This window comes from Hippocampus comes, unplaced genomic scaffold (assembly GCF_001891065.2).
Source record: "Hippocampus comes isolate QL1 unplaced genomic scaffold, H_comes_QL1_v1.1 scaffold261, whole genome shotgun sequence".
NCBI classification, from domain to species: Eukaryota; Metazoa; Chordata; class Actinopteri; order Syngnathiformes; family Syngnathidae; genus Hippocampus; species Hippocampus comes.
The window spans coordinates 2,612,650-2,628,218 of NW_017805824.1; the positions used below are offsets into that span (position 1 = coordinate 2,612,650).

Below are 15,569 nucleotides of genomic sequence, written 5' to 3' on the forward strand. Positions count from 1 at the left end.
GCCCCGGTCAACACGCACACTGTGAAGTCGGACTTATTAAAAGATTTTCCTCACTCCTTACTTTTGCATCTTTCTCTGCTTGCCGTGCGCACATTCACTGCTGAGGTTGAGGCGCTCTAACGCGGCCACACCAGGTGAACGGTTACCTGACTGCACTAAGCAACTGCACCGGATAACTGCTGATGCAAACAAAGTGTTCAGGTTCTTTTATACTCGGGACAACTCATGCCAGGGCCAAGATACATCAGCGGGCTTGCTTTCAGCCATTTCGGCTCAGGCGCACTCATGATCCTAATGAGGACCAGCACTATCGAAATTGAATGAATGAGTAGGTGTTTTGATATTTTGCATGTGTATGTGATGTTGTGTCATATGGTTGAATTTCACAGCTCTGTTAAACTCTGTGACAACCTACGAAACGTGCCAGACATACGAGCGTCCCATCGCCTTCACCTCTCGCTCCAAGAGGCTCTGGATTCAATTCCGATCCAATGAGGGAAACAGCGGGAAAGGCTTCCAGGTGCCGTACGTTACATATGATGGTAAGTGAAAAAAACAATAGCATTTCTTGTCCCATTAATTTGATGTTGTCAAGTCTATTTGTATGCATTTTTGTCTTGTGACGCTCTTGATGGACTTTTTACTGTAGAGGACTACCAGGAATTGATAGAGGACATCGTTAGAGACGGGAGGTTATATGCGTCAGAGAATCATCAAGAGATTCTAAAGGTATGCAAATAATCCTTTTTTTTTGTCCTCCACAGAAACTTTATACCTTATCCTACCGTACACTTTTATCCACCAGTTAAATGTACTGTATTATCATATGTACCGTCAATGTTGCCCAAGAGAAGTTTGACCAGTGATTCTTCAAATGTGCTTCAAGTACCACTAGAAGAGGTATGCGGGCTCCCCCCGGTGGTATGCAAAAGAATCACTGAATTAGTGAATGGTACAGTGACTTAATTTTTTATTTATTTATTTTTTTACCGGACAGGAGAGTACAGTTTAGTTGTATTTAACTTTTAGGAACAACACATTTGCATTTAATAATTATGAAGTATTTGTTTTCAAACATTTTTATTTAGGTAACAATATATTGACATTTATTTTCATTAAATCATTATTTACATACAGATTTTCGAAGTGTGGTACGATTACCACTCATGGTGCACTAAATTAAATAAATGTGCATACTTTTACGGTGGCTCTATCTTTTTCTTTTTAATCCAGTGCCATATATTTCAGTTCTATTTAACTTTTGTGTACAACACATTCACGTGTAGCGTTTCATTTTCTCATATCTAAGCACAGTGTTGATGTTGAGACTGTGCATAATGTTACGTGAATATCAAAAATATTAAATACAGTTTTTAGGAATAAAACCTGTGGCTTGTGTGAGGTGGTACTTGTGTAAAAGTTTGATAACCATTCTGGTAGACGCTTCCCTTTTTTGTTTTGTTTGTTTGTATAAGTGTGCACTGCCCTCTCTTGGAAACAGGTATAACTACAAGCAGCATCTGCTAATGTCAACGTTGGTGACAAAGTAAAAAGAAAATTAGTCAGGATTTAAGTTTGTAACAATTATAATAATAATAATAATTATAATAATAAAGTCATGTTTCAGTTTAGCTTTTGCAATTGTTGAGTGCTTATTCTCATGAGGATGAAGACATCCATGCAAACCGTAGCTACCCTCCCGTACAAGCCACAAGAGCAAATATGTTTTGGTTTGGAGCAGCACCACCGGCTTCTCCAGAGACCCACCACAAATTCAAGATGAAGCAGCCTCTTGTTCTCACATAAAGTTGATCTATTACAATACTGGCCACAATGTGAAGAACGGCATCCAACATGCAAAATACTGCTTTGACAAAAGATTGCAAGGTTATGATCAGAGGGGATTCATTTAACATGATGTATTTTTTGGTAGAAATTGGTGTAAACTAAACTGATTTATTTCAAATGCTTCATTTAGTCACACGGGCGAGTCAAAACATTAAGAACGTCTCTGAATATGCGGCTCTGTTCTACACGTCTGCCAACTATTGCCACAATTATAAATGTAATTGCGGTTAGGTTCATGCATTCCAACATGCTATAATAACCACATGATACTTTTCAAATATGCCCCCCTAGTGTTTGTGAAATATAGGAATGAAATCTGAGTAATGGAGCTGATTGGACGTTTCTCGTGATTTCTAACCCTCATTTTTCTGGCTCTTCCTTATTATCTTACCTCAAAATTCACTGACGTTAGACATAATGGTAATTATTGATTTTTTTGAGTAGGCATTTGACTTTTTGCTGTACCTAAAAAGGTGTTGGGTGTGTTTATGTGTTGAATAACCGCCTTTTGTGTTAAATATATTTCATCCTTTCAGTAAATACAGCACATGCTAATTTCTTGTTTATCTCCACTCATGTTTATTCCATTTGTATGCATTACCTTTGCTGTTTGTTATATATTTTTCCTATGCTCTTATGTAGGACAAGAAGCTCATGAAGGCCTTATTCGATGTTCTGGCTCACCCACAAAACTTCTTCAACTACACGGCACAAGAATCCAGAGAAATGTTCCCCAAATCCTTCATCCGCTTCCTGCGCTCCAAAGTCCTGAGATTCCTTCGTCCGTAAGCAAGTGCTGAAGGACACCATGCTGATGAATAGTTAAAGCAGCCGCGAGTATTTGTCTGGTTTCAATGTTTTCTCTCGTTATATGCTTAATAATGCAGTGGATCACATAACCGATGCAAGTAATCCTGAGGAGAAATAAAAGAAAAGAGAGCAGACTTTTGAACTGGACGTCTTAGCAGAGGAATATTCTGGCCTCAATAGAGCATCAGGATCACTTCTGCCACTTTGTATTGAAATTAAAACAGAGCGACGACATTAACTGTATAACCTCCTTTTCGATGTATACGTCTCATTATGATGTTTGACGAGCCTTCTGTATTTTCATCTTATCTGTATTCATCCAAGTGAATATTGCTCAACCTGCTCTTTGCAACACTAGGAGACTTTTGCTGATGGCATTCTGATGAGAAGTGAGTAGCAAAGTAAACATATACTGAAACTCAGTGATACTGTATATAGAGTGCGTCTGTAGTTTTCACATAGGCTACTATTACAAGTGACAGATATACACAATGAGAAAAACAATGATAGCACATATGTCGTTCTTGGGAATTTTAGCACTATGAAGAAAGTAGTGGAACCACAAAAAACAATTATCCTGATGAATGTTTTGTATATGATGTAAAAAGTTTTAGGTGAAATGTATGGTCGCGATGAGATGTTTGACGGGATAGTACTGCAACTCTTATTTCAGAGGCTGCCACATTATGGAAAATCACTTTAAATACATCCCAAATTCCAAAAAGAGGACGAATAAATGAAATAAGGGCATCTCAACTCCTCCATTGTTTTTTTAAATTTTGTTTTTTATCGTGAACCAATAACCAAAGACGCCTGTAAACTATTCTGACAATTAAGAGCATGTAATGGTATGACATGTTTCTGAGTAACAGTAAAATTAGGTAAGTCAATGAAAAGTCTTGTAAAATAGAACTGAGCTACTCACCTGCCATAGATGATTCTTGTGTGTGTATATTTTTATGGTTTTGTACATCTACTATACTGTAAATAAAGATAGAAACCTTAACAGTATTTTTTTTCTTCATTTTTAAGATTGTGACTTTCATCTGCTAAATTCTAAGTTTGAAATACAGTATAAAATAATGCAGGAGAAAAATGTGTCACTTTGCATTTGTTGTCATTTCATGTGAGGCAAGAGTAACTGTAAAACAACGTTTGTGTCTAATATGAAAGTTTGGAGGCCAACTGAATTGAAGCCTACTCGTGAGGAATCATTTTTTTCACTTTTAGACACGTTTTTTTTTGTTTCAGTACTTTCTTTTAACAACTCATGTCAATACTGTATTATGTCAAACGGCAACTTAGCACATCACATGCGAGACAAAATAATGTAATGTAAATGAAAGCCAATGCAAAACCATGATAGTAAAAAAAATAACAATTTTAACATATGAAGTAAGTTAAAAAAAGAAACACACAAAATATGTAAGCTAGCATAATATTTGGGAGATTTTGCGGACCCCAAAAATTTGACAGCAAATCCTTGGTTACGTTTGTTTCGGTCACACGTCATTCTCGAATCTACGGAGTTTAACTGCCCGTCTGTGCTCATGTGTAATGTTATGAGCACAGACGGGGAGTTGAAAAATAAATAATCATATCAAGTCATTATATCATCTGAATATATACCTGCTTATTCTATTATATTGGTGAAAATGTTTTCCTTGTAAAAATAGCGATCCTTGACTGTCTATTGAAAGAGCTCGACTGTATTTCATAACGGAGCACGATGTGCGGAAATTGGTCGCCATGTTCCGGAAGCTCTAGGTCAGCTGATGCGAGGCTGGTAGCATCATGGCTAACCTAGTCCCTCGTTAACAGAAAACACGTAACAGCGTGCTGCGTGTAAACCGTTTACCCCCTCTCGTTTGTGCACTACACATGTTTTTAAAATGCAGGGCGTGTTTCTTCTACGGACATTTGTCTTTGTGTGTGTTTTGCTTCTAAGCGAAGTGACAGCGAAGGTAAGGTTAACGCTAGCTGGGACAGGGGGACATATGATGTAGATTTTTATCACGAATGTTTTCTGTTTGTATCACAACTCATCTACGCGTTGTGTTGAATTAGTGTGCTCAGATAAATTGTATAAAATGTCAGCCATCTAGTCAAGTTTTGTATTTACAGTTCTGAACATGTGTGATGCCTGTGGAAAATCGTTTTTGAGCAATTATTTAAGTTTTTTTTTATTTTTTTTTTAATCTTGGAATCCATTTTTAGGTCCATGTACTAGCACGCGCTTTGACCTGTCTCGTAAGACAATTCAACGTGCAACGACTGCGCTTAACTAGTTACCTTCCTACCTTACTGCCTCCACTTCTGTCAGGATTTCTGCATGCTAGTAGAGCAACTTTGGCACTTGAGTACCAAAACTACAGGTTACTAATAAGCAAAATTTAGCAAAAGTTGAAATATGCGTGCTACTAGTACTTCTCGTGAAGCTAACTAGGAAAATTTAATGTCAGTAGCATTATTGGTATCACACAGTTGTCAATTGGTGAGCAGCTTTGCCTCCCTAAACATGTAGTTGTCTTCCTAGTGTGTCAAAGTTGTGCTACTAGTGTTCTGGAAAACCGCCTGAGCATTCTTTTGGTAATCTTGACATCCAGCTTCAGGTACTAGTACACCGTGTGTCCTCACTTGTACACAATTGAGCACCCTGTAGAGAGCGTGCGTGTATTTGTAACATGTGTATGACATTTTTCAACACAATTACAGTACTAGTACTAGTAAGACACATTTGTCAAATAGTGCATGGTTTTGCCTCACTCATCACCTGTAATTGTCCTATTATTGTATGCCAATGTTGTCTTACTACGTTGATAGAAAGCCCCCTGAGAACACTTGTTAAACTTAATAAATTTAACTTCCACAATTTAAAATGGTGAATAAATTCAGATCTGAATTCATGAATAAATGTAAGCGGCGCATGCTCTTCTCCTTTAAAAGAAAAAAAAAACATTAAAAATTTCTTGACTGCTCCGATTTAAAAGTAAGAAAAGTAGTTAGAAAACCCACAAAAATAGAGAGTTAAAACTATTGGTTATGTCACCGTCACAAATGAAAATCCGCAAATCCACAATAACCGAAGCGTGAAGTAGCAAAGGAAAACTGTACACGCTTTGTCTTAACTAGTAAGATAATTCAGTGCACTAGGAGAAGAGTAGAAATGTGTCTTCCAAGTAACGTTTTCCTCTCATATTGCCTTCCGCTACTGTATGATGTTTTGACACACTTGTGGGATGATCTTGGCATACAAGTAGGGCGTCACTATTAGTCTGGCAAAACTATGCACAAGTTGACATCTTCACACTACTAGTGAAGCACTAGATGTTAAGTCGTAGAATTTTGGTGTCATTCGTTAGTGCTAATAGTACGCAGTTGTCAACAAGTGCACAGTTTTTCCTCACTAGAATGCCAATGTTGTCCTGCTAGTGAGGATAACAACGCCACAAGTACATGGAATTTAAGATGGATATCGAGAGTATGGAATGAATGCTCAGAGGAGCATTGTTTGAGAATTTCATAATCATCCCATTCACTTCAATGTTTTTTTTGGGTGGAAAAGTTGAAATCTGGGATATGTGAGCATTTTTGGATTATGGAAAGTAATTCCTCCCATTCTTGAATTTTATGAGTCTTTGAAAGTTTGAATCCGTATCGAAATGTGGAAGCAGTAGAATGTCAAAATAAAGTGGGCATAATGATCAACAAAAATTGGGCCTAAAGATAATAAAAATAGACAGTATATTTTAAAATAATATGAGATAATGTTTCTTCCAGAATTCTGAAGACATTCGTTGCAAATGCATCTGCCCACCATACAGAGAAATCGAGGGACAGATCTACAAGCAGAATGTGTCTCTTAAAGACTGGTATGCTCAGTGTTTTTCCCACTCCAAATGAATGCATGTCCCGGCGTGAATGTCTTTTTTAATGTGTTTTTTCCCCTTTTCCAGTAACTGTCTGCATGTAGTGGAACCAATGCCGGTGGATGGAAAAGACGTGGAGGCTTACTGTTTACGTTGTGAGTGTAAATATGAAGAGAGAAGCTCAGGCACTATTAAGGTAAGTTGTACAACCATTTGCATTACTGGATGAGTGTTTTAAGCACAAATACAGTACTTCACTGCTGGCTGAAACGCGCTGAGAAAGACTAATCTACATTTTCAACCTATATTAGTTTCAGTAACCGGTGACGTTTTTTCCTGAAATGCTGAAAATTCATACATGTGGTCAAATCTGTCTTGTGCAAGGGTTTTATAAGTCGAACTCTAAAACAACAACAACAACAACAAAGAAAATATCTGCAAAACCTGACGTGCCAGAAAAATGACCTTTTTGAAATTGGTGTAAAAAATGTGCTTCGGTAGTTCTTGATAATTTTTTTTTAACTATTAGGGACACATAAAGCCATTTCTGATAAAAACTTGCGGTTGACCATTGCTATTGTTTTTACAGTCATGTCCACATTTTTACCTAATTACTTTTACTTATCATCAATTCTTGTGGAAAGTACCCCAAATGGGCCATAGGGACATGTATGGAGATTTGTTGGCCTTTTGCAACCCTTCTAACCTGTACTAGTTTTTCCCCCCACCTAAGGTCACTATCATCATCTACTTGTCCATTTTGGGCTTGCTGCTTCTCTACATGGTCTACCTGACGCTCCTGGAGCCCATCCTGAAAAGACGTCTGTTTGGTCACTCGCAGCTCATTCAAAGTGACGATGATGTTGGGGTATGTGATCACATCGCCTCACCAAAAACTCATTTTCTCGAAATCTGTCTCATTGTAACCATCCCCAACCAGTCGCCACTGTCTAATAGTAATATTTATGCGATGTTTTTCTTATTTACTTGGTAACACTTAGCTGTGAGGGCTTGTGGATGTGTATATAAGCTAAGATTTCCCCTTCGTCAAGTTTAACAAGATTGTAGGTCTGAAATACTGAAATGTAAATATAAAAGTAGGATTCCGAAGGAAACAAACTTTAAAGCAGCTGTTTAAATGGGTTGAGGCATGAAGTTGTCAGTGCAAATGAGCGATGTGTTATTTTTCATCATTCTCTGTGGCGGCAGCAGATGTGTTGCGCGGGAGAGCCGACTGTAGGATCCATTTGAGAGCACACTCACTTGCACACTTGCTGAGTGCTCGATTCGGCTTCTCATCATAGCGCATCCATTATTTAGCGGGAGGTGGTCAATGCAGTTATGTCTCTCTCCCTACATGCCAGCATGGGAAACAACATTTGGTACACCCGCACAATCGAATGAAATCCAATACCGCACAAGAGTTGTTGCATCAAATTTTCTGCTACAACAAAGATAATGTGTTGCTTCTTTCTTAGATCTTAGGTCAGTGATACTTGGGAGAAACGTAAACACAACCATTCGAGACAACTAGTTCCTCCTCGATTTTGCAACAGCGCGGGTTTTAGGTTGCTTCCTAATTGGCTCGCGCACCGTGGAATGGATGAATTGCATTTTCAGTTATTCCAATGGAGAAAGATGATTTTAGATGCAGGTTGAGTTACAAGTGTAGTCACGCAACGAATTCAACTTGTTAGTCAAGGTGCCACCGTATCTCAAACTAATTTCATTTCATTAAGCCTTACAGCATTCTACATACCTCTGCTGTTTATTCACTCCCCAGCACATAAACCAATGCCACCCACGCGAATCAAACCCAAGGCTGTGTGGTTACAGGCGGAATTCTGAACCGCTTGTTCGGAGGAGCCGAGACTCCTTTTTTCGCGAGTTGTTTTATTTGGCAAATTTCGCTCGAGAAGAACAAAAATGTATTGGAAAACAGTAACGTCGGGGATCAGATTCTGTTTTGAATGTGTAACCTTGTGAGAAATAACCAAGAATCTGTGGAAAAAATGTGGAAGTCCAACGTAATGAAAAAGAGAGCGTGAACAACATCACAACGTGAAACCTGCTCACTGGCATCTCGACGGGATTCAGTACCTGACTAGAATCTCCCCAAGTAACATTTTAATTTGTTCCTTGTGGTCAGGGGCCCCCAACCTTTTTTGCCCCACGGACCGGTTTATGTCAGACAATATTTTCAGGGACCGGCATTTAAGGTGTGGCGGAATTAATACAACAAAATAATATGGTATGAGCTGCATGAAAACTGTGGCGTTTTCGAAATATAATAATAAACACAAGGAGCGTCTAATCTGGCCGCAACACTCCGATCGCTATGGCAATGTTTAATGCCTTCAAAATACGATACAACGCAAATTCAAAGTGCATGAAAATGACGACTCACCACAGCACCGAGCTTGATTTTCTGCAACCAGACGGCCCATCTCGGGGTAATAGGAAACAATGACACCTCAAGTGTGTGGTTTATGTCCAGTCTACTTCGTAATTTTGTTTTCGTCGCCGTTGCTGCAGAAAACCCCCTCCTCACACAGGTAGCATGTCGGATATAGCAACAGTGCTATTGTGGCCATCTCAGAGTATTCAGCCATAATTTTAATCCAGTTGTCTTGAACGTACTTTTAAGGCCGCCGTCATTTGCGATCTCCAGCAGTTTTTTTACTCATTTTGAAAGCTCCGGCATTTTGTTTTTAGCGTAATCGGTCACGTGACGGAGAAGCGTGGCTTGATGCGGCCCGGTACCAAATGCCCGGCGGACCGGTACCGGTCCGCGGACCGGCGGTTGGGGACCCCTGCTTGTGGTGATCATATTACCGGGACTTATTTTGTAGGAAAATTCTGATCTTGTACTTGTAGCATTGAAACTTTAATTATGTGCTCTTTTATCATTGCCATTTTTTTTCGAGCCTCCAATACTTCTTTTATAAAGGGGTGCGGGGGGGCAGTGACCGGAAGACACTGAAATTCCTCCAGGGAATACGAACTGTCCTGGAGAATTTTTGGCCGTTGAAGAACTTTCAAATTAGCACTGTGGAAAATTCAGTTGATAGAAGAAATGCTGACAGAAAACATGAACTCATGTAATCTTTGACCTGGGTTTCCTGTGCTGTCGTCCTTTGAAAGTGACACTCTTCTGGGACATGATGTGGACATTACAAGTCTTATCACCCTTGTTCAAATGACAGGTTTTTGAGTGAGTGAGTGCGTGAGAGAGAGAGAGAGAGAGAGAGAGAGAGAGAGAGAGAGAGAGAGAGAGAGAGAGAAAAAATGAGCTCAAGATGAATCATTTCGAATCCTTTAAACCAGTAATGTGACCTACAATTTGTATGCCACAATTGAGAAAAAAAAACATTTGAGAGGGAAGTAAAAATAAATATAGATGATGTGGTTGCACACTGTGTTTAGACCAATCACATTCAAACTCTTGTTCAATGGGAGCCATCACACAGCATCCACTGTTCACTGCAAGGGTGTCAAACTCATTTTTGTCGCTGGCCACATTTTAGTTACCATTTCCCTTGGAGGGCTGTGATGACTGAAGCCATATCAAGAAGTCAAGAATAACTGTTGATTCAACTCTTGTTTGTTACCATCATGAGGGGTTTGGTAACAAGAAAATGCTTCCAATATCTCTTATTTATTACATTTGAGAATTCAAAATGTTGCTCGACATCATAGAAAGCATCATGGAAGTTGACATGTTTGATCTGTTTTCACGGGCCACATAAAATGATGTGGTGGGCCAGATCTGGCCCCTGGGCTTTGAGTTTGACACCTGTGATTTAATGTATCGTACCTTTGATTAACCCAAAATAAAGTTGAGGTGTGCTTGTAGGGTTTTTATGGCTTTTCTTTTTCTAGAAGAAGCTCAAAGGTTTGTGCTAAAAGAGAAATCAATTATTTTATTAGGCTAATGATTTGTAATTGTTCTTAATTCCCACTGGAGTGCCAAATCCTCTTCTTGTTTATTGAATTTGATTTTTTTTTTATTTAAACATTTTACAAACAAAACGGCATTGGCAATTATGTTACTAGGCTAAAGCAATTACGGTCTGCTGTTACACTAATGATTTGCAACGGTTCTTAATTCCTTGCATTTGAACAGGGGTCTGTCAACTTTTTAGATCCACTGTAGTGCAGCATTTTCAGAAAGTTTGGGATTTGCTACATTATAAACCTTGGAATATAAGGCATGGAATGTCATACAGGTCGTAACTAAATAATCGTCTGCGTTTTCAGGACCAGCAGCCTTTTGCAAACGCTCACAACGTCCTCTCTCGCTCACACTCTCGACCCAACATGCTGAACAAGGTCGAGCACGCCCAGCAGCGCTGGAGGAGGCAAGTCCAGGAACAGAGAAAGTCTGTGTTCGACCGTCATGTCGTCCTCAGTTAAAAGGTGGAGAGGACAAAAAAAAATCCCCCAAACAACAACACACTGTGACCGAGTCTGTGGCTTGTATCTCTTCCCGTTTCTCATTTTGTGGTTTGTATCTCCATAAGTGTCGATGAAGTACAAACTAGATCAAAAGGGACATTACAAGCGATCACATAGATATTTTTTTTCTCTCCGTAACACTATTGTTGCACTGTTTTCAATGATACGTCTGAACTCATGCACGGATGCTCTCAGAGGAATATATCTTGAGAATGTGACTAATAAATGCCAGATAAAAACCCTACAAGACAATTATTTGTTATATCTGCTGGACCAGCACCACATTGGATCAAAGCTGGGCCACCCTCGTATATTTTGCACACTATACTGGCTGTCCGAATACAATCCGCACAGACTGAAGACATCTTATGAAGGCGTTTCCTTTTTGATCGCGAATATTGTACTGAGTAAGTCAGTGTTGAATATATTTGACAATTTCATTGATCTTAGTTGCTGAAATAGGTGATCTCGTGTTATTTATCTGTGAATCTTTTAGTGACATTTGGACTTTAAATTTTATTTTTATTAACTGTATGGCGACTGATATCCACCAGATGTATTCCACTTTGGGACAGGAAGTTAACCAGTGAGGCCAAATGTGAACGTAATGATAGAGACGGCGAAGAGGTGTATAGCCGTTCCAATTCTGTTAACTTGACTTCTTTTTATCAAGGTCCTAAATAACATGTCTTGTTGGACACCCGCCACGCGAGCGACACACTGGAGTTATTATAATAACTGCTTTTGGGTGGCCTCTGAAACCGTTCCTAAGCGTTGTAACATGTGTGCTACCTTTTAACTTTGAAATAAATTGATGTGAATATTTGTGATTCTTGCAACTGTGCCGTCGCCATTTTGTGAATCGCGCTCCAAACCGCGACAAACTTTCCCTCCAGGTGCAGTCTGTACACAAAGTGAATGTATCCAGTCACATCTGTTAGTGATCTTTAACAGACACACGTTGACTATTTTGAGAGTTTTCCTATGCACCACCACAATGGATTGGAAACAAAATCACGTAATTGTAATTGATGGCGCGACCCCCACCCCCTCACTCCCCAGCCATTGTGTTTTAGAATTTGAAACCACTTTCTATTTTGTAAGTCCAGTGATATTTAGACACGGGTGATTTTTTTTTTTTTTTTTTTTTTTAAGTCGAGCCCCAACGGACGTCACCAAATGCTGCGTGGCGTTCCTTCGGCTGCTGCGCCAGGCCTCGGCTGCAATTTTGTGGGACTCATTTGGGTTGAGGTCAGGTGACTTGCTTGGCCAAGAATATTCCATTTGTTTGCCTTGAAAAGCCGTCGATTTGCTTTGGCTTGTGTGTTTTGGGTAATCAGACATCCTGCACTGTGAAACGCTGTTTAATCACCCCCACTTTTTTGCTGCATTTGGCTTCAATCTCAGCAGAATGTGGCGCATTAAAGTTGATCCGGCACCTTGTAACAACAGTCACCTCATCAGTATGTGCCAGCAATGCTTTTCGTTGGGATGTGTGCCGCTTTTCCTCCTCGCCACTTGCTTTTTGAGCCATACATGTGCAGATACTTGGATGAGATTACAAAATGGTTTTAATCGTTAAAAATGTCAATCTGGATTTATGGTTCTGACCTTTTGAATTGAAGAGGAAGATGATAGTGTTACATCCATTGCAGGAGAGCGCAAAAGGGCCAGCCAGCTATGCTATGTTAAGATTGATGCTTTAATAATCGTGAGGGAAATTCCAACATCCAGTCGCTTACCTTACAGAAAGAATACATTAAAATGGTAAATGTTAAAAACGTGCATATTAAGGCAAGGGATGGAAATATGTTTAATCCACAAATTCTCAACGTAAATCCGACACAAAATGCAGCATATTCATAAAGATTAGAAATAAACACACAAAAAAATCTTAGAACTTTGCCGCATAAGAAAGATAACAGTAGCCCGTTACATTCATGGTGCGCTTCAGCTTCAGTCTTAAGGATTACAACAGTCCAAATGATCATGAAAACAGTACAGTGAGTGAGTGAGTGGTTAGGGTGACTGCTCCACAGTTTAGAGGTTTCGGGTTTGAATCTCATCACCTGTGTAAATGCCATAGATGGGCTAATGAAATAGCACAGGGATGGGCAACCAGCAAGTTGCATGTGACTGCACTGAGTGGCCCTTGATTTTTAAAATGCTGATAAACATTCAACACACAGATTCCACAAGAAATACGGTGAGTCCAAAGTATGATAACATATTGGAAACAAATATAAATACGCAAATCTGCGGGTACCGAATTCCAAATATGTTGTTTTAAAGTTGTAATATCATCATTCACCACTAGATGGCAGACGTGTCTTATTTGCCCTTACACTGGATTTTATGCCCTCTATTATGCGAGTAGGCCTAATATATTGTTTTCAGATTTGAAATGATGTCTGCAAGACAGAGTACCTCAATCATATTACAATTGTGAGTGAGCTGATTTTTGTGAAAAAAATGTACAATAACTTCTTACACTGAATGTTGGTTTCTTGTTCAGCAGCATTGTGCAATCCTTGAATGGCAATTTTCATGCAAGAGAGCCCTTAGCACTGATAAAAATTTTATCAGTAATGTTGTAATTTATTTTAAAATAAATTACAACATGATATAAATTACAACATGAGGTTAATTTGTTGTTTGTTTGGGTTACAATAGTTTATCTTGATAAATGTATTAAAAATGTGTCATAAAAACTACTGAACTATTGAAAAGTATTGATGAAGTTTGTTCATAATAGTTTCATGTGTTTCCATGCAATGATTTGTCATCACCATCGCCAAAAGTATTGTTCACATTCAAATGATCGCAACGCTCAGCACTCAGGCTAAATTTGATGAATAATGACACTGTTCACTCAGCACGGGTTGCCACAACACATTTGGCTTCAACTTCCAGGAAACCACTTTTGAATTTCTTTCAGTTCCCTGGCCACATGTGCATATATTGACTTATGCATATGCGCCAAAATATAATCTGAATGTCGTCTAGTTATAAGAAGGTTACAGGAATTGATGTTTAAAGTTAAGTCAACAATGCAACACCTAAATTAGCAGCGCGGTGTTTGTCGAATTTGCGCGATACGCTTCATCATCCCTGGGCTGCTTGTTATATTGAAAAAAAAAATCAACTATTGGAAAAAGCTCACCAAACTCAAATCAAAAGCTCGTTTCATCCCGCTGGACTCGAGCCGGACATCTAATTAGCGGATCCTTGGGCAAATATGTAATCAGTAATCACCATTCGCATCTTTTCATCCAGAGAAATGATCCACACAACGTTGCGTCATCGTTTCCTGTCCATTTCACTTTTTTTCTTTCACGTCTTCTCTGCAGTTCCACGGAGGAGACGATTTTTTTCCACAGGAGGGAAAAAAAAGTGTTGGGGCTGCACACGCGAAGAAGAGCGACAGTGTACTTGAGAATGGATCACTGAGTAAACACGTCAACCACGCAAACAAGCAGGTAGGGCTTGATCATTTCTTCCCTTGATGCTGTAAATGTCAACATCAACCCGAAAAGTTGACACTTTTCACCAACTTTGTTAGCCATCCGGCATTGCGTGTTCGTCAAAAGAAAATTCGGGATGCCTTCATTTGTTCCATATTGTTCATGATTGAAACGACACAAGTTACAGTTCATAATACTGTACACGCCTACATTGTATTTGTCTTCACATCACGAAATGTCACATTTAACGCATCGGAAAAACTTCCAGTCGAGGGCTGCATTTACAAATATTGACCTACAGGCGGCGCTTCAGTCTATGAAATGTCTCAATGCAAACCACCCGTGCTTAAATAGATGAATGCTTTTTTTTTTTTTTCTTTTTTCTTTGAAAGCGTTACATTCCCTGTTGTCTGTCTCAACAAGTTGCATTTCATTTGATGACAGGGCAGATTCAGTTCGTGGACACTTGAACGCAATCGTCATAAATGGAAGCGTTTTCCGGCTTATAATGTGATCTTTAGGAAATGACTTGTATGGGAAGCTGCTGATACTTGATATCCATTTTAAGGTCTGTGTACTAAATAGGCCCTTTGTACTAGTCACTACTACTAGAAGTGTTTTTTCACGACTGTATGCCATTTTTGCACACTAGTATGAGCTACATGTTACTATCCGTGCAAAACTATGCACTAGCTGACATCAGCACACTACTAGTCCTACCAGCAAGTCACGAAATCTTAATTACTGTTGTAGAATTTGTTGTCAGCAATAGTTCGCAGTTGTCAACTAGTGCAGTTTTGCCTGTCGAGTACCATGTAGTTGTCCTACTGGTATGCCAGATATGGCCTACTTGTTTCTTTCTTTCTTTTTTTGGTTTTTCTTTCTTTCTTTCTTTCCATCAGAGACAATACATTTTATTCTACACAAATGTAAACATGCCAGAATTAGCCAGAAGGCAAATTTTCTTCTGTAGTCCCTAGACAGATGATGTCTTCTTAACTTAAAAAACAAACAAACAAAAAAACATTAACAACACGTTTACTCAAAGTACACCTAAAATAAAATGACATGTTTACACAACAAAACAACAGATTTACAAAAAAGCACTTTGAAGCTAAAA

At 39.0% G+C, this 15,569-nt stretch overlaps 3 protein-coding genes across 6 annotated transcripts in view; all 3 read left to right on the plus strand.

Annotated features, from left to right (window-relative positions):
• The window catches only part of scube2 (signal peptide, CUB domain, EGF-like 2), a 35,899-nt gene extending 32,584 nt beyond the window's left edge, over nucleotides 1-3,315 (plus strand). For all 4 annotated transcript variants that reach the window (XM_019886645.1, XM_019886648.1, XM_019886649.1 and 1 more), the window contains 3 exons: nucleotides 390-542; nucleotides 650-729; nucleotides 2,491-3,315. In XM_019886645.1, the coding sequence (XP_019742204.1) occupies nucleotides 390-542; nucleotides 650-729; nucleotides 2,491-2,637 (380 nt within the window). In that variant the 3' untranslated portion in view covers nucleotides 2,638-3,315. The remainder of the gene's footprint in view (nucleotides 1-389; nucleotides 543-649; nucleotides 730-2,490) is intronic.
• Nucleotides 3,316-4,404: 1,089 nt separating this feature from the next.
• tmem9b (TMEM9 domain family, member B) lies at nucleotides 4,405-11,820 on the plus strand. Its single transcript, XM_019886984.1, has 5 exons — nucleotides 4,405-4,622; nucleotides 6,439-6,530; nucleotides 6,615-6,723; nucleotides 7,261-7,395; nucleotides 10,788-11,820. The coding sequence occupies exons 1-5, from the start codon at nucleotides 4,551-4,553 to the stop codon at nucleotides 10,941-10,943; spliced, it is 564 nt and encodes a 187-aa protein (XP_019742543.1). The 5' UTR covers nucleotides 4,405-4,550; the 3' UTR covers nucleotides 10,944-11,820.
• A 2,514-nt stretch (nucleotides 11,821-14,334) lies between these two features.
• Nucleotides 14,335-15,569, plus strand: part of dennd2b (DENN domain containing 2B) — a 47,984-nt gene continuing 46,749 nt past the window's right edge. The window contains exon 1 of the mRNA XM_019886900.1: nucleotides 14,335-14,464. The gene's annotated coding sequence lies outside the window, so the exon portion shown is untranslated. The remainder of the gene's footprint in view (nucleotides 14,465-15,569) is intronic.

What these genes read in the sequence shown, in the direction of transcription:
- tmem9b (XM_019886984.1), top strand. Translation starts at nt 4,551, where the DNA reads ATGCAGGGCGTGTTTCTTCTACGGACATTTGTCTTTGTGTGTGTTTTG. An exon ending in TAAGCGAAGTGACAGCGAAG is followed by an intron (nt 4,623 to 6,438) that starts GTAAGGTTAACG and finishes TGTTTCTTCCAG; the next exon opens with AATTCTGAAGACATTCGTTG. An exon ending in GAAGCTCAGGCACTATTAAG is followed by an intron (nt 6,724 to 7,260) that starts GTAAGTTGTACA and finishes CCCCCACCTAAG; the next exon opens with GTCACTATCATCATCTACTT.